General features: G+C 27.1%; 2 protein-coding genes across 2 annotated transcripts; one reads left to right on the top strand and one right to left on the bottom strand.

Moving 5' to 3' along the window:
• The first annotated feature begins 1,021 nt into the window (after positions 1-1,021).
• On the top strand, positions 1,022-11,059 carry LOC132929121 (putative cystathionine gamma-lyase 2). Its single transcript, XM_060994229.1, has 6 exons — positions 1,022-1,398; positions 4,052-4,339; positions 6,185-6,319; positions 7,203-7,338; positions 7,814-8,141; positions 10,780-11,059. Exons 1-6 carry the CDS (start codon positions 1,234-1,236, stop codon positions 10,940-10,942), a joined length of 1,215 nt encoding a protein of 404 aa, XP_060850212.1. The 5' UTR covers positions 1,022-1,233; the 3' UTR covers positions 10,943-11,059.
• Positions 10,930-21,732, bottom strand: LOC132929122 (cystathionine gamma-lyase). The gene is made up of 7 exons (XM_060994230.1): positions 21,574-21,732; positions 16,005-16,175; positions 15,288-15,575; positions 12,784-12,918; positions 12,027-12,162; positions 11,346-11,673; positions 10,930-11,212 (listed from the first exon to the last, which is right to left on the bottom strand). The coding sequence occupies exons 2-7, from the start codon at positions 16,167-16,169 to the stop codon at positions 11,062-11,064; spliced, it is 1,203 nt and encodes a 400-aa protein (XP_060850213.1). The 5' UTR covers positions 16,170-16,175; positions 21,574-21,732; the 3' UTR covers positions 10,930-11,061.
• Positions 21,733-24,751: the final 3,019 nt, after the last annotated feature.

The following is a 24,751-nucleotide window of genomic DNA, read 5'->3' as shown; positions in this document are numbered from 1 at the left end:
GCAATGTTCAGTAATTAAAAATATAAATAGTTATTGGTTATATAATAATTTTACAGTATATAGTTGGTAACAACTGTAAATCCTTATTGGACACCTTTCAAAGAACCTAATCTATACTATAAAATGAAATCTTATTTACCTACCTATATCATTTATATTAGGTTACTTATTTTTTTTTGTACCTAAAAATTCAACAAATAACAGAGGTGACATTTTGTTTTTTATATTGGAAGGACCAATAAAAAAACAACAATTATAGGATCGGACCGCCGACAAAAATAATATTTTACAGCATTAAAAATAACCAATATGGGCTAATTATTATTTTGTTGACTTAACAACAAAAACATTATTTGTGAAATTTATCTTTGACATATTTATTTTTTAGAAAACAAAACCACAAATATAAAATTAAGTACAATAGTATCCAAAATTATATTAATTCGTATAGGTAATACACTATATTATATTACAATTATAAATACAAGTAGGTTATACTGTTGTATATAGTATTATTACACAAAATATAGTAGTATATTATTGTTAATTAAATATTTTCGTGTATGTACTGCTGCGTGTGTGAACTACTACTTATTTTTTTTTTATAGTCTGCAAAATTACCAAATTAATATGTTTAAGCCCGGTTTAAGGTATGGCAAGACATTTTCTGATTAGCGCCACCGCAGTTACTGATTAATAATATAATAATATTCTAGATAATTTTTCAATGGACATAATAATATAAATAGTATATACATATATGTATATGGCTTAGCAAATTTACAATAAATTATACTGTTTAGTAAAATATATATGCGCATATAGAATAAATTATAATTGTATGATTGTATGCCTTTTAATATAATAAAAGTAAATAGATTCCAAACTCTGCGGGATAGTCAGACGAGTTTATAATAATTACCTCGTACGATTAATTGTAATTAAATTGGTCGATATTATTATGAGCGTTACGAGATAATCATAGTGCACACGGAATTATGCTGTTGTAATTTGTCACAATCGATCAATGCTCTGATCGTGTCATCGGTCATTATAGGTCCGTCGGTGTACACGAAACAACTAGTTTTTGTACTGTAAGAATCAGTCGTGCTGACGTGCTGTATTCACGACGATCGGCAATCAATAACGGGTAGGTGTGCATATACATTATACATATAGGTACTTGGTTTTCGAGATCTTCGTCCTACACGTTTATTATATATATAAAAAAAAATGTGTGACGACGACTCCACGACAAAGTATAACCGCAGAGATCCGAAATTCGGGACCAAAATCGTGCACGCCGGACACAACCCTGCAGAGTGGACGTACAAGGATGTCGTGCCGCCGATCGCGATGAGCACGATATTTAATTCGTCGTCGCCAGGAGTAATCGAAGTAAAACATTGTGTTACGTTATTAATATAAATTATAATTAATTATGGACTTGTGGCGTCTGTATAAGTCTAATAACATATTGTGTATAGATGAGGTACATTATAGTATTTATTCTTATCGCGCATATATATTATATATTAGATATAGGTGGGCATAACATTTTATCAACGGTATATTATGGTTTATACTTTAGGCACCTATATTAGTTTGGTTATTTTTATATAATAAAAATAATAATGATCTGAATACGGTTAATGACGGTTATATAGGTAAGAAATGGTAAAAAAAAAAGATCAAGTTGAATAAAAATTAAAATATTTTTAACCATAAAAATAATTGCCTATTTATTTAAATATTAAGTTTTTTTTTACGTTTTCTCGTCAATACCATGAGTATATCCTGATGTAATATGCTTATATTATATTTTAGATATATTATAGGTTCTATAATATATAAACCATTCTACATAAGCAGTGATATGTAGAACGCGATTTATCCTAAAATTGTATGAAATTAACTTATTATTTATTATATAATATAATTAATAGTAGACATGAATTTAGTATTTTTCTTTTAAATAAATTAAAATGATTATTTACAATATTTTTTTATTAAATTTCATTTATTATAGTTTATTTGTTGTTTTATTAATATTTGAAACGATTTTTACTTTCGGAAAAACAGATAGCAAATAAAGAAAATAATTTTGTGAAATACTTGAAAACACGCAAATATGCATGAGTTTGGAGATTATTTGAGTTGGCTAAGGTGAAGCCGTAAAGGGTGGGACCATTTTACTGAAGAAATAAAGTAATGTTTTTGTAAAAAAAAAGAAGTAGTTTTCCATTAACTTCCGCCCAAATTTTTGGACTATAATCATATATCTATTTTCCTCAAAGTACTAAAACCATAACATTTTAATTTCTTAAATATTAAAATTACTTATTTTATTTTATTTATATTGAATTTAGATATGTATGAAATTATGAAACAAATTTTATAATTTGATTTTTATTCGTATATTTTTCTATTTTACTATTTTAACATATATATTATATATTAGTATTTAATATTACTTATATATTTAACAGTGGCGGCTCGTGTGCTTTGAAAGTGGTAGGGCGATATAAAATTTCTTATTTATGGAAAGTATCGAACACAAATAATATTAATAATAGTTATTTAATTAAATTCATTTAATATATATATAATGATAATGAAATAATAAAATAATAATTGATTACGAGTTTGGACGGCAAAAAGTAAATAATAAACACGCAAGTTCGGAATTCGTGCATATCGGGGCATCGGGCGATTAAAATCATCGCCCCGGCGGCAGTGTTTTTATTGTGTTCCCCCTTCTTAGTTTTTGTATTCCGATCATAGTTATGACGGGCGACTTTTAACATCGCCCAAGAATCGCATTCGCTGCTTGCGGATTTCGCCAAATTGTTATTGGTAATCGTTTCTCAGAAATTGTAAACTTCCATTATCTGATGTTTTCATAATATTTATTAGTGTAAATATAGGAAAAATAATTTTTATTTTTGACAATAATATTATACTACAATATAAATTTGAAATTTTTATTAAACTTATAAATTAGTAATAAATAATAATTTTAGAAGGGGGGCGACCGCCTCGTCGCCCCTATCTACGAGCCGCCATTGATATTTAACGCTGTTAATTAATATTAATGTATATATATAATTAAAAAATAACTATAATTTGTTATATTTTAATTTGAAATTATTATAAAAATTATTATTTTATCAAAACGATTTTTAATTTTAATTTGTTTCATAATTATTGATGTCTATCTATACAAAAATGTATATATATATATTCTTTTTCAGAAAATTATAGATTCATATTCGTATTAATATATAGATAAGTGACAATTTCTTATTTCGATAATATAGACAAAACGTTAACTGGACTAACAATGGTCAAAATTTTGTTGTTTTTTTTGGAGGGGGGATGAATAATAGAAAAATACGGTATCTCATATATTTGTACGAAAATAATGGCTACGAATTTACTTACATTTATGAACACTAATTTTGACATGGTGCTGGAAACTATTCAACTATCCTCTTTATGCAGAAGTTCTGCACTGAATATTTAATAGTGGTTATGATAACAAAAATAATTGATCGTCGATCGTATATTAGTTTACAAATTGCACAATATTATTGTACCTAAGCTTATTTTTTAACTCATAATAATGTAGGTACAGACGCACAGTCACAAAAATACAAAATACGCTTAAATCTTCAATGTTATTCGTGTTTTTAAAGTACCTATAGCCTATAGTGCAAATATAAACAAAAAGTATAATATTAAAATTATTATATTAGGTATATAAATAGTTGTATACAACTATGTTTTACCTAGGTACCTCTATATGTTTTACAACAATCATCCTAATTTTTATTTTTTTAAATGTTCTTGAACTTTCTCCTATAAATACGTATTATTACATATACCTAATTACTTATATCTATGATCGATGTATAGGTACCAAGGAACTTTTACAGTGTACCCGAATGGCGAATGGCATTGACAGTTTTACACCAAAATTAAATTTATAAACACGTAATAATTTTTCCAATTCAATCATATATATAATGAGCATATTGATTTGGTTTAGGGTTACGAGTACACGAGATGCGGCAATCCCATCCGTTCGGTCTTGGAAAAATGTCTGATCGCACTAGATCACGCCAAGTACGCGCTAGCCTACAGCTCCGGGATGGCGGCCATCTCGTCTATGGTGAATTTGTTGGTGCCCGGCGACCATATATTGTGCAGCTCCGACGTGTACGGTGGCACGCACCGGCTGCTGAACATGGTGGCCAAGCAGGCGGGCATCTTGTTTGACTTTATCGACTTCTCCGACACGGCGACCATCGTCACCAATATAAAACCCAACACGAAGGTGAGAGCCCTAATAATGTCATATTCGTGCCAATAATATAATTAGAGCCGAGAATTTAATGCATGAAAAAATCTTTAAAATTCAATATAAATCCCGAAAAGTGCTCTATAAGAAACCTTATTAATGAATAATGAATTTAAATTTTAAAAAATTCAATATATAAAACGCACTGTAAGTTCTTAATAAGTACATAAGTTTTATAAATTAAAAATATAAAAATGTCTCAACTGTAAAATATTTTAATTTTGAGATAGTATTATTAATTAATTATATGGTGTGCGTACAGATCGTGTAAAATATATAATGAGTGTTATTAAAAATATCAAGCAAAATTTAATACATATTCATATATATATATAATATATTTATCCGGATTTATTACATTCTTTAAATTTTAATGATCCTCAATCAATTTCGCGGTACTGTCCTACGTTCTCAATTCCATTTCATCATAGGTACCTCCCCTATGGCCATAATAATCTCTTATATATAAAGAATAAAGAGCTAAGTTTCCTTAATATTTTGTCGAACACCGTTTAACTTTATAAATTGTTATATATTATTCAATTTTTATTAATAAATTATTATTAATACTATTTATTTGTATTTGTATATTATGCTCTATTATTTATCATTTTATGTATAGTTTTATTACTGTAAATTTACCTATACTGTACTTGAACCTTACGGGCGTTTATAACAATAAATAAATATATGTATATATTTTTACATAGCGAAGAAAAAATAATTATCTAATCGTAGCTTTAAAGTTTACCTATACCTAAAAATTTTGTTAAACATTTTATGCATGTGTTATGAATTTATGATGTATAAAGTATTATATTGAATTTAACCAAATCCATCATTCATTTACACGCAATTATACAATAAAAAAAAAAATGAAAAATCAGTTTTATGAATTTTTATACTTTAACGTTTAAAATATTAATATTATAATATGTAAAATAACATTTTGTATCAAATTTGTATATTATTTATTTAGAATTCAGAATGAATTTTGTCGAGAAGAATAAAATCATTAAATTGTATTAAAATATGATAATTTCATTAATCAATATAATATAGGTATTATAAATTCCTCTATAGTGACACATTCTACAACAGCTAGTATATATTTTTAATTATAGTCCATTTCTTATCACTGGAGCTTTACCATAATAACTAACAATGGCAAATTGGCATGCTGAATATTTTATATGTGTGTATACTGTATATATTATATAGTATACTTGCCACTTGGTGTTAATAAATATTATATCTAAATCAATTATTTCGAAACAATTATTATTATAATACAACTCATCTGTCGCATCTGTATAGATTAATACCTTTTTATTTATCTGCAGCTACAGCTAATTCCTTATATTTCATTGTAATCCCACGAGTAAAACAGAAACAATTTTTATAATTACATATTAACTATACTAGGTATTGTTCTATAGATAATTATTTTACATATATATTATTTATAAATTTATAAGTATTAAGACTCATTGACTTGTATGTTTAAAATATAATTTTAAAATACCTTTATATACATTATAATAACGTTCAAATGAAGCTCTCTGGTCTTTATTTTACTCATTCCGAATGAAGCTGTTGATTTGGACATATACATTTTCAACAAACACTTTCATATAGTTTATAATTTGTGTGTAATTTTATAAAACCACAATTGTCAAAACTTCTGTGCTACCTATATTATATATATATGTTCGTGCATCAACATACCATCTAATTATATTTGTCGTTGGTTATTTTAATTGTCTTCGTACTTATAAGTACATATATTGTTATAGAATATTTTATTGTATTTTATTTTAGCTCGTTTGGTTTGAGAGTCTATCGAATCCTTTAATGAACGTACTAGATGTACAAAAAGTGTCTGAAGTCGTTCACAAGATTCGAGCAGATATCATAGTGGCTGTTGACAATTCATTTGTGACCCCCTATTTTCAGGTATTTATACGGAATTATAATTTATAATAAAACTAATATATATGTGTATATAATTAATTCTGCGAATCATTTAAATTATTAAGTTTATGGTCTAGATCGTTCACATTACGAAATCATTTAGCTATAAGTAAAAAAAATCTTTGAAAACCGTTTAATCGACGAGAGTAGCTAAAACATGAAAGGGCGTAATTTATAGTAGTAGAGGAATGGCAAAGTTTACATCTAACGTAACCAGGCACGTATACAGGGGGGTTCACCCACCAACGAAAAAAACTCGAGTAACGAGAAAAAAATTGTTTTATTGTGTTGCGGCACAATTGGTATTGCTAAATTTTGTAAACCCCTCCCGAAATTTTTTTTTGTATACGCGCCTGAACGTAACTATATATAGGATCTATATATTTCTTGTAATTTCGTATAATACGTACTTGTAATTTTATAAGATATTTAACGCCATCATCGCAAGGACAAAGGTATTTTAGGAAAATGTTCTTGTGGTCCATTATTATTAGGTATCTATAAAGACCTAGCTGTAACGGCTGTAACCGGTTTAATGTGCGATCTTCCGACGAATTCGTAGTCTAACGATTTTATATTTAGAGAATCAATTTAATCCATTTATTTTAATTCACGGGAAAGAATGTTCTACAATTTTAATCAATCGACGAATATTATAGAATATTTTTTTATTACTTTTATATTATATTAGGTACTTTTTGTTTATTTATTCCGTTATATTAATATATAAATACAAGATTTTTGTATATCTATAACAGAAATTAAGCAAACTATTACTATGTTAAAATAGCATGCCTACTTTGAATATTTAAATCATAAAAATAATACAAATTGTTTTTATTTTATTATAACACCATACATACAGAGACCGTTGGATCTAGGCGTTGATGTGATAATGTATTCGTTGAGTAAATATATGAACGGACATTCAGACGTAGTTATGGGGGCATTGGTTACTAACAACAAGGATTTGTATGAAAAATTACATGTTTTTCAATACAGTAAGTGATGTTATGTATATATAATATATATATATTGTTTATACATCTTATAATATAATAAACTATTGTTTATATTTACGCAAGAAAACATTTTCAAATTCTAAAACATAATTAAGTTAAAAAAATAATTTTGTAACGCGCTAACGAGATTTTTAATTTAATCGGATATTATTAACCGTAATTTTTCGAACGGATCTTTACGACGTAAACATCGAAATTTCGAGTGGCAATGAAAAATTTAACGAGAATAATTATTTATTAAGAATAAAAGTCCATGTAAAAGACTTGAAATTTCGCGGTCTTACATTTAACATTTTTTTTAATTTAATAAAACAAATTTTAATTCAAAATTTACTAAACAATTTTAGTGCATTTATTAGGTGCTTTATTTTGATTCTTTAGGACATTACATTCTTAGCTTGAGATTATATCGATATACTCATAAAAGAAATCATCGATCTGTTTCTTGTCGTAGCGTGTGGAAACATACCGTCATCGTTTGACTGTTACTTGGTCAACCGCGGGCTGAAGACGCTGCACGTGCGCATGGATCAGCACATGAAGAACGCCACGGCGGTGGCGGTGTACTTGGAATCGCATCCGAAAGTGGTCAGAGTTAACTACATGGGCCTACCCAGTCATCGACAACACGAAATCATCAAAAAACAGTTTACCGGCCACAACGGCATAGTATCGTTCTACATCAACGGCGGTATCGAAGTTAGCACAAAGCTATTGGAATCGTTGAAGTTGTTCTGCATTACGTGCAGCCTGGGCTGCTACGAAAGCCTTGCTGCTCTACCGTGAGTACCTATGCCACGGATAATTTAAACATTACGGGGTTATTCATTTAACACGAGATGTTCATTGTTTCAGTAAACAACAATTTTTGGATTTATTTTAATTGTTTTACTCTTTTGAATGATAGCATAATATATATTTTTAATTTCATATTCTGAAACAAAATATTATAAATTCATGATTTAAAAAATTATAACGATAAAAAATTACCAAAGAATACAATTATTTTATAACAGTTTGGTTTTTCAATAACTTAAAATGATGTAAAAAATATATCTTCAAAAACGTTAAGTTATGTTTTGAAATAATGAGTGTCTTATAGTCTTATTACTTTAAACGAATCGTCCAGTATGCAATGTACCTATAGTGTTTATAAATATTTTTTAAGAAAGTTATTTTGAAATAGTTGTGTTTAGTTAAATGGGTCACTTTATTTACTATACTACTTATACAATAATGGTTGTACTTTGTACTTATAATGTTGTTATTTTGAAGTTTGCTTTCCCGTCGACTTTAATCTGAGTAGCACTATTCTATACAAAACCAAATAGTTCCCAAAATATATTGGTTTGTTTGGCCTAATTTGAACGTGTGTGTCGGTTTTAAAATGTAAATAAATATAAATACATAATTATGTGTAATTTTCTTAAAAATTATAAATGTATAGAGATCACAAAAATATACATTTAAAAAGAAATGATACCAAAAAATGTTGAAAAAAACTGTATAATTCAAAACAACGCGTATATTTAACCAAATTATTACGTCCACGTAAATCACCTAAAAATTATAATCAAAATAAAGATTTGTCCATACATTTATATTTAATCGATTTAAAATAAAGAAATAAAAAAAAATAGGTACTATTACAATAGGAACAAAGTAGAAACACAAAGAATTAATAAAATTTATAGTTACTTTGTTTCCACTTTAAAAATTTCTAGGGGGTTTTAGAAATAACAGGGTAGAAACAAACATATAAAGTTTAAATTTTTTAAACATTTGTCAAAATCACGACACTTTAAAACTAGGAGTGTTTTGTAAATGTATAATAAACAAGTTTGAAAATCAATAAAATGTTCCTCATAAGTAATCCATACTGGAACTACTAAAAATTTAAAAAAAATATACAATCAAAATTGTTTTTTATAGATATTTGAAGTTAAAATTTGAACGAAATATCGAATTTACATATTTTAACAATTATTGTAATTCAAAAAAATTATTATTATTATTTTACTTAATACTTTTACGAACATATGAATTTTACTAAATGCAATAACATTTATATAGGTATATAGTATATTGTACCAGTAGTTTCACGACGAATCGGTAAGGACATTGCGCTCTAACCGCAATAATTGTAGTCAATGGTGACAGTATGTCACCGCTAGAGTGCAGTGTTCGGATTAGCTCTACCTTGTCAGTATTGGAGTAGACTTGCTTTATATTTATATAACCGAACTAGCATCAACCTCATGCGAGGACGCCCGCGGTAATCGACGTAAATTCAGCCGTACGGCAGACCTCTATTCCCGTATCGGAAATAGTTGAATATACTCATATGACAATTATTAATTCCCCACTTTATATATAATAAACATCATTGATCCATTGTGCGTACTGACTTACCGGCCAGTATGACACAGGTATCAGTTCAGACGTCCTACGATTAACCTGCAATCATTTGATCGGCCTCGCCAAAATTTTTATTCATGTTTTCAATGTTTTCTACCGTTCTACCCTCCTGTTTTCAGCCACCGCGAGAGTCATAAAATCCTATTATTATTACATATAATATTGTAATCAACGTTATTGTATTATCCCACATCGTCAAGAGGAATTCGAAAAACATAATTTTTTTCAGGATTTTATATGGGCTAATACGATTAGTAACAATAAGTGATCATTATTATTTATTATTGTATATTCGGATCGGTAGGTACAGGAAGATTCGCTTGTTTTTGGACGCATTGCACATTTGCACGACACGTCGACGCACGTCACTTAGTGTTTCGCGATTAAATCGGTATAATCAATTGATATATTATTTCACTGTTCAATGTTAATTGCTAATATTATTCTCTCTTTAAAAATCAACAATTTCACTATACGATTCCGATCGGGGCAATAATGCAAATTTCATATTAAAAACGCGTTTATACGTTTCCTTAGTTGCTAAGGATTAGTATAATTAGGTGTACGTAAGTACTACCTACTTTACGCTCTACCAACAATATTTTTCCATTTATTTATTCAAAGATGCGTTTATATAAATATAATCAATGATATAATATTAATATGTCATATCAACGCAGCAGTATAAGTCACAAGTAATCAGTAAGTCAAAAAATACTCACAAGCACTATGTAGCCTTATAATAGTTGGCCGGCTAAGTAATATTGATCTGGAGCCACAATATATTATAATTTACATAATATATTATATGTATTTTTGGCCATTCGGTCAAACGAAATGTTTAATTACACACGCGTTTGTGATGTATATGCGCATAGACAATTCTCTAAGAAGCCACAGAAAATACTGACGATAGAAAAACGTTATATTATTTTAATGTATTGTAGATTATTATGTATACCTACAAATAATTAATATTTTTGATTTTTCTGATTTGCACAGTTGTAAAATGACGCATACTTCGCTTACGGACGAAGAAAGACAATCCACGGGCATTCACGATAATCTTATTCGATTGTCCATAGGTTTGGAATATTACCAGGATTTGATCGACGACTTAGAACAAGCAATTCAAGCAAGCGGAGCAATGGATAAATCTCAATAAATATTTTATTATATTATAATAATTATAATTATATACCTATATATATATATATGTTTATATTAACCAATTAACATTAACGTAATTTGACACAATTAAAATACTATTTTAACTAAAAAAGATTATTTTTTAACAGAAGCTTTTAGTGCTTGATCGAGATCAGCGATTAAATCTTCTTCCGATTCTAATCCCACAGACAAACGGATTAAATTGTCCGAAATGTTTAATGCTGCTCGTTCTTCTTGAGGAACTGAAGCGTGAGTCATAAGTGCTCTGAAAAAATAATGTATTATTACATAATGTACCTCCCGAGTATACCTATGTAAAAACATTTTGTCAACCCCTTCCTACCACTCCATAGAGTATACCTTAGTACACCTCTGGTTTAGATAATAGGTGTACTTACGGATGATCGGCCAAACTTTCGAATCCACCGAGACTTTCAGCTAAACAAAACACTCTTAAGGCTTGTAAAAATCTAGTGGCTTCGCCGATACCGCCTTTGATGTAAAACGACAACATGCCGCTGAAACCACTGGCCTGTTTTAAAGCCACCTTGTGTTGGGGGTGCGACGGCAAACCTGGATGCATCACTTGTTCAACGAGCGGATGCTGTTCCAAGAACTTGGCCACGGCTAATCCGTTCTTCATGTGCTCCTTCATTCGCACGTGCAGGGTTTTCAGGCCGCGATTGACGAGGTAACAGTCGAAAGGCGACGACATGATACCGCAAGCTGCGAGAAAAGGCAAGGAATATTAACAATAAATATTTAAAAATATTTAATTATTAGTTAACAGTGGCGTGACAGACACTTCCAATGCTGAAGGAGGAGAGGTTACATTAAGAAATATATTAAGAAATTTTTTATTTAAATACATAATAATTTATACGTTTATATATATTTATATATATATATATAATTAAATACAGTTTTCGTACATAACATGTCAACAAATAGTATATTATAAATAATTTATAATATATCGTATAAGTCACCCTGTATATTATAATTATAAACTACAGTAGGACTGTAGGAGTCAGACTAAAACATAATATTTGCACCAATTATCTTTTACGAGTACTTACAATTCTGAATGTAGGCTAGTTGATCGAATAATTCTGTATCGTTTACGACAAGTGCACCCATTATAACGTCCGAATGACCATTCATGTATTTACTTAGTGAGTAAAGCACGACATCTGCACCCAATTCAAGCGGTTTCTATGTACAAATAACCAATCGCAATGTCAACGATTAAATCTTAATACTATGTTTGTCATTAATATTTAAAAAATACTTAAAAAGGTTATTGTATGATAAAAATAATGATTTTATACAAATTATGCATGATTGTAAACATGATTGAATAATGATATATCAAACTTCACACAAGTCAATACGACTTTCGATATTTACCAAAATCATTAAAACTTATAATATAGATATTATAAACAAATAGAGCTTTCTTAATTTCTTAGTAAAATATTTTAATACCTAATATATCATTTAGTTGATAGCTTATGATTTTGAAGTTTTTGTTTTACATTTCTAAAATTTACGTTAGTCATTTTTTGAAATTTTCTATTCATTCTTTTGCAGGTTTATAAATGCATTTTACAAGACTAAGAATTTATTTTATTAGATATTATAAAAAAAAAATTTGTAAATTATACTTATATAGCCTTAATAGTTAATAATCATATACATCCGTACGTTGTACCACCAATGTGAATATATTGTAATATGAACTGCGAGTTAAAAGATAAAATACAAAATTATATCTACAGGAACTTATAGTAAAATTATGATATCGGTGATTTAATGTTACGGTTATTTATTTACCTGGAAATAAGGTGTCTGGAACGTGTTGTCGACAACTACGATGATGTCTTTTCGTATATTATGAACAATTGTCGAAATCGATTCCAAGTCAGCAACTCTCATGCACGGGTTTGTAGGGCTCTCCATCCACACCAACTAAATACACACAGGATTTATTTTTTTTTAGATGTTTTAAAAATAAGACATCTGTATTATATAAGTACAAGTCAAATAAAAACACTTATAAATAAACATCGGAAACGAATTAAATGTCAAGTACATGTACCTATATTTTTTTTGTATGTTCATATTTCATTACCATAATATTATTATAATTATTATTGCTGAAGTTATTATGACCTGTGTAGTAAATGCAAAATTAGTTCATTCATAAATTATTTTTTAAAGATTGTACTCAATTAATTTATAATTTTAATATCCACTTAATAACCACTTCACCGGACACGAGGTACAAACAATTATAGATAAATTATGCGTACCCTCACGCCCGTGTCAACGAGAATATAATATAAAGTATTATAATAATACTATAATTATTATGTATAGTAGTCATGCCAGTATAGGTAGGTATATGAACAATGTTTTAAAAATTAACTCTAATGTAGCACTTACACTATTATCTGATTTCGTTTTATCGATTAAAATATTTCCATAAAAGTTTTTTTTTTTATAAAATACCTACATAATAAAATCAAAATTCTGGGATAATTTGTCTTTATAATTATCTGATAATTTTATACACTATTAACTATTATCAACTCATCAATGTTTTAAGTAAAATTTAATAAATTAAATTACTATAGTATAGTTTTGAACTTTTGAACGATCATCACAGATATTGAAATAATTATTAAATTATTTAAATTATTTTTTGTTTTTATTTATTCGTGTACCTACATATTTTTATTGTTGCTACTATAATTCAAGTATTTACGAATCTGTTATTATTAAATAATTATAAATATATATTTTTAAATAAAATAAATGATATTACCAAATTTGTAATAGGTACCTAAGTAAATTAAACGGTTGATAATACATAATTTTGTTTTTAACGTATTAAATGTGATTCAGACAAACTTAATCACGTATTCACATAATTTTAACATATTATACTCATATGACATTTTAATTTATGCGTTTAGTGTTGGTGTTGCTTAGATGAAATATATTTTTTTTAAATGAATATATTTTTTTGGCTGTGGTTTATCTAAAATGATTAAAATACTTTTTCTGTTACATCTGTTTTATGGTGACTATGATGGACGCGTATAAAATAAAGGTATATAACTTACTAAACAAAATTATTGTTTGAATTAAAATTCTAATCAATACATACATTTATTTTATGCTACGTCTTTCCAAACGATGTGGTATAGATTTTTTCTTAATTTGTAGAAAATAAATTAATATGAAGGCTAAACTGGATTGGATTAAAAGTATATACCTACAACTTGAGAAGTATAATCGTATATTTGTAGCTATACCCGTCTATCGCTATGGTCTATTTAACACATTGCTATAAATTATAATTCATAGTACCGTAGTAGGTAGTGCATATCGTACTCACAAAAAATAAAAACATGTAAATGTGTATTATCGAAGATTCGTGATCTAATCATTAAAAATGTTGTATTGGTTTTCATGCACAAATACACAATAATTCGTGTCTGTGCGTAATATGTGATGTATTATATTATTATATGTACTTATATAGACGTACAATGGCCGGTATACGTGAAAATCGTAAGAATATGTAAAAACCTTTGAACTTTAATAGGTCGACCCAAGGTCAATCGCGTGGTGGTTATGAGATTGGAATGATATAGATACGTACTGTAATCTGTAGTTATAAGCATGTATCAAATGTATTTAAATCACACGGTACATATTGTTAAGATAAATTAAGCGATGATATAATATGTCATATATATATATATACATATAAACTTATATATAAATGTTATTTATCGCATAATCAGTGCTAATAAGTAATAAGCGTGTGTTTTTAGGATATGGCTTAGCTTGATAGCTTGAATTAATCGGTTTTTACAATCAAAATGCTATCATGTATAGCCTATATAGTTAGGTTATCTATTATTCAAGATGGTTTTTTAATAATTACTTAACATTATTTAAATTTATTAGGTATAACTGTAAAACTATACGTAAAAATATCAAATCTATATTACTCTTTTTCATGGATATATAGCAAATGTACATTATATACCTATATTGGCTATATTGTAAGTAAATAAAAGTTATCGGTGATTACTTTAATCTTGATCTCTCCTCCTTGAATATGTTGGTATACGCATTTCTAGCAGGTTAGGTGCTGGTCTTCATAGACGCAAATAGCTTGATTTTTTTTTTTTGGGGGGGGGGGGTGATCTAAGTGCTATATTTTTAATTGAGGGATTAAGTCCTATCCCCCTATTTACGCCAATGTGCAATGTTTATATTTAGTTAAGTATAATATAATTAGCTATAAAATCTAATCTCACCTTAGTCTCGGGCAAAATCAATTTTGCTATGTTCTTGTCGTTCGTCATGTCAGTCATTGTGAATTTCACATTGAATTTAGACGCAATCTTCGAAAAGTACCGATTCGTTCCACCGTACATGTCGTCGCCGCATAGGATATGGTCTCCGGACTGCAACAGTTGGACAACAGCCGTAGTGGCGGCCAGGCCAGATGCATAGGTTAAACAGTGTTTGGCACTGTCCAGCGAAGCTATGCATTTCTGCAAAACATTTCTGGTCGGGTTTCCGCACCTACTGTACTCGAATCCCTGCATGAAAAAGGAAAAATAAAAAAATGTAATTCTGCGCAAATGAAGCCTAAGAAGTAAAAATCACTATTGTCTTAGTTTAAATACAAAAATCTATAAACTATGATCAATTGAACTCAAATATTGATCAATATATATATTATATTATTGCGACCCATATGCAATGTGCACATAAGAAAGTTGGAAACTTGAACAACTTGTACGCGCATATGATGTTTGTATTTGTTAAAATATTAAATAATAAATATATTAAATATATTGTCCCTGCAGTGTTGCATTCCTAAACTGGTTTATTGAATAATTTCACTTATATAGTGAATATCTATAGATTATCTATAGATATTGTGGTGAAAATGCAATTTTATTTTGTGTTGTTACTCTGTGGGTCTGCGATGAACTGTGTTTGTCGAGGTTGAAAGAAAAACTTACAGCGTGATCATTTGGACCATATTGTTTGTAGGTCGTGGTCAATGAAATCGGAGGAACAACGTCTTTAAAAGACCACTGATCCGGACTTTGGCCCACGTGTATAGCTTTAGTTCCGAAGTGTTGATCGATCTTCTTCTGGCACGGTAGGTTATTCGAATCTGCCATTGTTTACTAAAATATTAAAAATAAATAAATGATAATTAAACTAACACCTTCAAAACCACAATACAAATTGTACTAAAAATAAAAATATGGAACAAATTACGATTTTTTTCTATGGGAAATATTTTTTTGAATATAAAAATATAATATTCAATATTGTACCTGCATATAAATATATATATATACTCATAATTCTTTTATACCTAAAAAAAAATGAGTTTTAGTATTAAATTAATTCATTTTCACCTCGATACGAAAAAAAATGTACCCATATCATCGGTTACGTATAGTAAAACCTCATGTGTGTTGAAATTCAAAAACTGTTATAAAATTATTCCTATATGATATTGTTGTATTTTGACTAATGAAGTTTTCCTACGTAGTACGTACCTATAGTTATCGATATTCAAAGGCGAGTATTAAAATTGCTGTGTCTCAATATTCCATTATAGAGCTTATTTTTTAAAATTGTATATTTGTATATACAAATAACATTTTGGCATTTACGTATATTTATATATTATTTTTTGACACATTGTTTGATCGAAGTAAGGTATTTTTATTAAATCTACTTGAAATTAATTTCAACTCTTATAGTTTAAATAAGAATAATTCACATAAGCTACTTATATAATAATTGTATAATACTTATGTTATTAAACGTGTATAAATAAATAAGAACAATCGAGTGCGGAATAGGCAAAGAACTTGTGTAAACACTAAACTACAATTCATCTAAATAATAAAATCATTTTTTATACTTTGATTTAATTAGTTTTATCATATTTCATAGTCTTTACTTATCTCGAAATTCGTCTGGTTGTATTAAATACTCGTATTATATATTCTTTATTTTTTACTTTTTAAGTTCACATTTTTGTATCTGACGTCACTTTTAGCTTTAGGAACAGTAAAAATGGTCTGATTTTTAATTTTAATTTATTTTCCGGCAAATATTGGACCTATTAGATAATTCCAATTTCCAGTACCTCAGAATAATCAGAGAAAAACAATTATGAAAAACCTAGAACTTTTACGCAAATCCAGTTTTTAACCATCAGACAGATTTTGTTAACTTGTTGTAATTTAAAAACAAAAACTCGTAAGAATTTTCAAATTAATTTTCTTTTAAGTTATATTTTATTAGTATGTGAAAGTTTTGATTTTTTTTTAAAGTTATTTTACAATAATTTACGATAAAAATAGTATGTTTATTCTAAACAAAAACTGAAAAATGTAATACAAAATCTCACTTAGGTAAGTTGTTTTTATAGTTTCTAAAAAAATAGGTACTTTTTTTTTACAATCGTCTTTCAAATTTTGACAAAATTGGTTGAGTATTTAAAAGAAAAATAACGATTTTAGTTATTTTGTTGTTATTCAAAACTACTATTTAAATATTTAAATTAATTTTAAGCTATTGCCTATTTATACTACAAAAATATTCACGCTGTTCTGTACTGTTAATCGGAATTGAATCAAAAGTGAATAATGCGCGATATAATTGTTAACTATTATAATAATTTATAATAATATCTATTTGATGTTTTTGGCAAAAACTAATTCAACTTACCTAATACCAATATAAATATATAATAAAATATTTTTAGTAATATTAAGCTGACAAACCACAGGCTCCGCTCAGAAAAATACCTATGCGATAATTTATCATTTAATTAAAAATTAAAATTCAATAAATCTGTTAAATGACCTACTCAGTACTCAATTAAGAGATACATATCCATACCTACTATATAACAGAGCACTTACTTATACAATATATTTTATCATTTCGGACGATTATAATGGCTAATAGTCCTTGTAGGTATTTTATATGGAATTCGGTAATCGTACGTAGATCACGTGTCGTTTTTATGTTTTTCCGTTTTAGTAATGTAAATTCGAGCGTATTGAATTTGATTAGGCAAATATGTAACATTAGTTATTGATTTCCATTAGTGTGCCTAATGCCTATGTAGGTATAGTGTATTAGCATGTATAAATGTATAACACATTAATACGTACACCTAGGAATATAGAAATCAGAAGGAACTTCACATATCGGTAATGCAGAAGTAATATATGTTTTTCTTCACATGTTTTATAATAATTTGTGTAATAAGTTAATTGAATATTGAGAACATATTAGATAGTGATAATATTATTATACATATATATGATGTACGTATATTTATATTATAATTTTATCAAATTAATGTTCATACCTAATTAAATTTTAAAATAATTTTTACATGTTCATTTTATGATCCGAAGTATAAGATTTACTAAATCAATGAAACAAACTTACAAGTATAGCAACATTTACTCAATATAATAATAGGTTTCAATAATCTAATCATTATAATTAGCTATTTATATTAACACTTTTATTATTAAATACCTAATTATCACCTATACCTTACTAACTATAAAGAGATTGCACTAGAATAAGTATATAAAAACATTAAACAACTATAATTATTATTTTTATCAATATTATATCCACAAAAAAATGTTTGTTTATTTATTACGATACAATCAAAGTATTATTAGTATTTATTAAATACGCAATAAATTATTAAACTTGTGTAAAAATTATGTATAAAATCAACAAATTTGAAAAATAAATTATAGAATTGAAAAAAAATTATTTTTACTAAATCTATAATATGATACCTATGGGCTATGTTGACGTGGTGAATTTTAAATATTATCCGGCCCAGAAAAATGTATTTCAGCAACCTCAATAAACAATAAATACAAAAAAATTACTTTAATTGTGAATTTGGGATAAATATGTGCCTATTAGCGCCTACTCATTTCATACATTAAGCTTTAAAGTTACATGTGTAAATCAACATAATAAGATATTGATTTTATATTTGTGCATGTCAGGTAGATACAAAAATCATTTATAATTAGATAAAAAAAAATACTAACATTGTTATTTATATACCTATATAATATTATATCTGGACGTGGCGTGATCTCAGATCACAGCCGAGTATCTATCACAGAGACAATACAATGAACTTGTACAATTATATTATTATCAGTGATTATTGGTTTGAGTTTAGTTTAGTTCTCTCTTTGTTATACCATCATGCTCTCAAAGACGTTATTACAATGAACAGGACAGGCACAGACGTATGCGTATACCCACTATCCATGTTCTATAATATAGAATCTATAGAATATATAATCTATATAAATATATAATATATTTAAATCTAAAATGTTCAATGTCAATGATAGTATAATACTGTACACTATACAGTACTACACTATTATTATAGAAATTTGTGACCGACGCAACACACAAATGATTGCTACTTTTGATAAAAAAAAAAAAGAAATAATTAAATAATAATTTTGAAATTTAAAAATTTAATAAAATCGATTCGATTTATCTGAATTAATAAGTTAGAAGAATTTTTTTAGAGTCTTGACTGGGCCACGGTCTTCCAGGAAACCTAGTGGCCATCTATTGGCTGCACAAACCACCACTATCTAGATAATGTGGCTAAATAATGTATAAAATATAAATACGAAAATATTGTAAATAGACTTAAATTACGTAAAACAAACGATTTAGCAAACTATTTTTACAAAATATAAAATATACAAAGATAAGTTTTAAATGGTAAATTTACGTATAAAAATATTTTTAAGAAAACAAGAACACGCTCAGTCTTATAATAGTAGTTTAGTTATAACGTATACAGATTCTGATTGGCCTGTGACTGTTATTCTTTAAACAGTACAATTGAAAATAAAATTGATTTTGTCAAAAACCGGGTTTGTGTTAAAAGTCCTGTTTTTCTCTATTATTTTTTTGTTTTTCCGATTATTTTGAAATATTGAAATTATCTACTAGGTCTAATTTTCTTGAAAGAAAAAACGTGGTGGTGACGGCTCATCGCACTCAAAGTTGAAGATTGAAGTTTTTTTTTTTTTTTTTTTTGTTGTTCCCAAGTTTAACAAACAGGAAATATAATTATTTTAGTAAAATATTAGATTTATAAACTGTTTATTGATCGTGTTTTCTGTAGTTATTGTAATTTTTTGTTATACGTGGTATGTGTTCACGAAATCTTAAAATTCTTTAAAATTTTATAAGTAAACGATAATAATAACTATTCGACTAGAGTATGACGGAAGTTGTATCTACTTAAAAAAAAAAAGTTATTACAGGAAATGCATTTAGTAGGCACATAAATTATCTTCTTAATTAGGATTTTGAATTTATATGGGCAATGGTGCAAATACGAAAAATGATTATGAGGGGGCTCAAGCTCAGATAGTTTTTTTAAAATTATATCATAAATATAGGTATATTTGTTTACACCTATACCATTATATCATAAATGATATATGTATAAATATAGTGACATACTCTGTAACAAATATTTTTTTAGTAAATTAGTGCATTTATTTTATTATAAGAAAATCAAAACAAAACAATTTATTATAAAATTATTTTATTTTATAAAAATATTATTATTTTATTATTATTTTTATTATAAAATTATTTTATTTTATAAATATTTTTCTAATTAGTTTAAAAAATATGTCTAATTTCCGAGTACAAAAAAAAACCGTGAAAACAACTTTTATTAAAAAATGATATACCTGAATTCGATTCTTATTTTTTAAGGAGGCTTCTAGAATATTTGAGAGGCTAAGCCCCTCCCCCTATTTGCGTCATGATTATAGCCCTATAAGTATACTAGAACAAAGTTTAAATCAAATTTAAATTTATTTTCGTTTTTTATGTTTTATTTTATATTATTACTAAAAGAAAAACAAAGATTCAACATTTAAAATATTTGAATATTTGGTAACAGTATTCAATTCTAATTGAAATTATAGAATATTAAATAGGTGCTTAATAAAATTTGGATTTGCCATTTCGTATTATTACCTATTATGAGTTATATATACTTTTTTAAATAATTATTTTTATACCTATAATGGCTATAATATACATGCATTTTTTTAAACTGATATTTTATTTTAGTTTTTTAAAACATAAATTATTGTTTATTCAACACTAAACATACCTATATCTTTGACTAAATTATGAACAGTGGTGGGTTTATAAAATATAAATACATAATAATTAATTTATAGGTATAAATTATATGAATTTTTCTAAAAAATGTAGGTACCTATCTAATACTTATATAAATATTAATATTAAAATAACATGATATTCAGAATAAAATATTATGACGTAAAGGTATTAGAATCGTTTTTTTCTAAAGTATACTAGTATACTTACGAATACCCATGTAAACGAAACGACAACTAATAGTTTACAATGTTTATATTATAATATTAATTATTTTATCGAGGTATATAAAGGTATAATTTAACACAAATTACATGCGAAAGAAATACTTACAATATTAGGTTGCGGTGTTATTAGTTGTTGGACAACGAGCACGTGGCGTAGCAAACTGCGTTGAATTTAAGTAAGACTCACCTCCCAACAAACTCAACTTGATTGCCACACTGGTGGTGCACTGGTGTTGTGCGATCCGGTATCGGTGTTTTATTCGTTTTGTCGACTGTAACGACGCGCATGCGCAAGCGAAACCCTTCTTCGCCGAATGCGTTCGTGTGTGTGCGGCTATACTCAAAATATTAAATAATAAAGATAATAATAATAATAATAATATATGTACCTATAGTTCGGCTACGGACTGAAAAAGCGGACGCGGAAAACAAAAAGTAACTGGTTAATTCAAGGGGGGGGGGTGGCTGGTGAGCAATGATATAATTAAATAATATTTAAGTACTTGTAAGTTTGTTTGTTTGAAAAAAATCGAGTGTTCATATTCACGTTTACAAGTATTAAAATTATTATTATTATTATATGTTTACCCAATTATTGAACGATTTCAAAACAAAAATCAAAACAATGTATAATTATTGTAATAATTGATATATAATATATTAAACTTACGTATATACTTGATAGTTAATAGTTGAATACGTATAGTGATATATGTACCGGTTGTTTATTTATATAAGATTAGTGGCTACACCAATATTATTGATGTTTATCTATAGGTACGTATCTGATCCGTTGTCGAAAATCGATCGTTGAAGCGCAACGGTTAGAAACGTAGAATTGTTTTTTGCTAAAAATATTGCACTAAAAATAAATATAGAAAACCAGAAATTAAATAATTAAATAATAAGGCGGAAGTTAAAAAAAAGCTCAAAAAAGGCAACTCTGTGCGGCAATGTAGTTTTGATGAGGTAATGGTTTCTTTTTACAGATAATATACGTATAATTTTTCTGTGACGGAAGGTATAGATTATAAGAGTATTTGGTGGTAAACGAACACTTTGTAAGGTGAAAATAATTTGATAATAATTAATCGCGGACATTTTATACGGCAAAAATAAACCATAAAATACAAATTTACAACATGAAAGGAAATTAAATCGTTCAAAACTTAATCTTAAAAAAAATTCACAAAGCCCAAAAATAAAACGAACACAAATAATTGAATTTTTAAGTTTATATATATAACTCTGTTCACACTGACTCTTATTCATTTTTAAAAACCAGTAATTTTTAGTATTGATAATAGCCAATAGGTATATAATATATGTATTAATGAATAATGACTATTTATTTATTTCTGTTAAATTCTACAATAAAACTATAGGATTACTTTTTCATAACTATTTAAATGTGTAATAATAAATTATAAAAAATGTGTTCATTTTGTTCTGCCTAATATAGTACAAAGTGTGCGGTTTTAATTTTTTCTATATGTAAAAATTCTCTTTTTGTCTGTTCAAACCCCGTTAAAATTAAAATAAATCGTTTTCTTTACCTACAGGTGTTAGTTATAGTTATAATAGTGAAATTAAATATTAAAATATTTTAATACAGTTTCTTTGTATAATATTATTATAATATTTTTTTTATTTAAAATTAAGTTTAAGAAAGTCATCTTTGTGTAATTCATCCCTTAGTGACAGTAAATATGCACTTTTATTACTTTGTCACATATTTTATTGTTATCGATTAATTTAAGAGGATGTCACTATATCAGTACCTGATAGATATACCTATCTATTTTCTCTGTGTAACCCATCACGAACGACATAACAAATTTTCGTTCAGTTGAACCAATTCTTAAGTGAAATAGAGAAATTATTAATACCGAACTCAAAGTTAAAAACATTATCTGTGTGTTAGTACATTGACTTTTTTTATACGATATTTGAGATATTTCAGTTTTAAAGTAAGATTTGATCATTTTTAAATTATTGTAAAAATCGCACAGGAAAAAATATTGAAAACATGAATTTTTATTTCTGTGTTGATAAAAAAAAAAAACCAATAGAAACAAAAACATGGTCTAAGGGGGATATGACACCACCGTCCCCTACTTGTGAGCACGTCCCTATTGCCTAGTGTATGTTAGTTATATACTTATATACATAGGTATAATACGTATAATCAAAGCACAAACAATAATATTATATTACCTTGTATGGTAGGTATCTACCCTACTGAAGACTTCTTAATATTTATACTAGTTATACTATTATGTTTAGATACACTTGTGTTGGTGTCAATACGATTACAGGTTGAATCGTAAATAGAGTGGATTTTCATCACTCTTACTAAGACATCATAATATGTGTTATTGACTTAGATTATTATTATGATCAACGAGGTTAATATATTCAAAATTATAGACAATTAAGGTCAACGGCCAGTGGAAAAAAATTGTAGGTTTATAATTTAATTTGTATACGCTGTTGGTTTTCACGTTTACGCTGAAAATATGAGTAATATAAAGTTATGAATACTTAATTTCAAGATTTAATTTACGTCTTTTACAGGTGTAAGAACATCTACGATTTCAAAATGTGGTATGTATCATCGTTGACTCTAATTCTACATTAATTAAAAGCATATTAATAGGATTATCCATCATCATAGAATAAATACTAAATACTTGATGCGTACTAGCTATCAAAGTAATCTATAAGTATTAAGTAACTATAAAATAAACGTTTATAATTATATTTTTTATTTAAAAAAAATTAACATTAACACATTCTATATAATATTAGATAGATAACATTAAAAATATACAATAAAAAACTAAAATTAAATGAATAAAAACTAATTAAAACTATCGTTATAAATCAAAGTCGATGAATCTCAAATACCATATTACTATATTAGTTATCTTATTTCTCTTCGCCCTTCGCTCCCAACTATATATGGATTCCACCACCCCCTTGTTCTACACTCACGTCAGCGATTTTCATGTCATTCTCTGTATTCTTTTTATCCATCTCTTTTTTGGTCTCCTCTTATTATCGTGTAATATTTAAAACTATAAATTACAAATCATATAATTTATTATATAATGTATTTATTTGTAATATTTATAATATAATTATAATAAGTTTAACTAACTAAAAGTAGTCCTATAGATAATATCATAGTTACGTCATATAACATCCTAAACAATTTAAGAAATACTTAGTGAATTTGAGAAATGTATTAAAATGTTTACCTCATAAATATTGAATTATAT

Source organism: Rhopalosiphum padi, chromosome 4 (genome assembly GCF_020882245.1).
Source record: "Rhopalosiphum padi isolate XX-2018 chromosome 4, ASM2088224v1, whole genome shotgun sequence".
In the NCBI taxonomy this organism is placed as follows: domain Eukaryota; kingdom Metazoa; phylum Arthropoda; class Insecta; order Hemiptera; family Aphididae; genus Rhopalosiphum; species Rhopalosiphum padi.
Note: the sequence above shows the minus strand (reverse complement) of the source record. Positions and strands in the feature narration are given on the sequence as shown.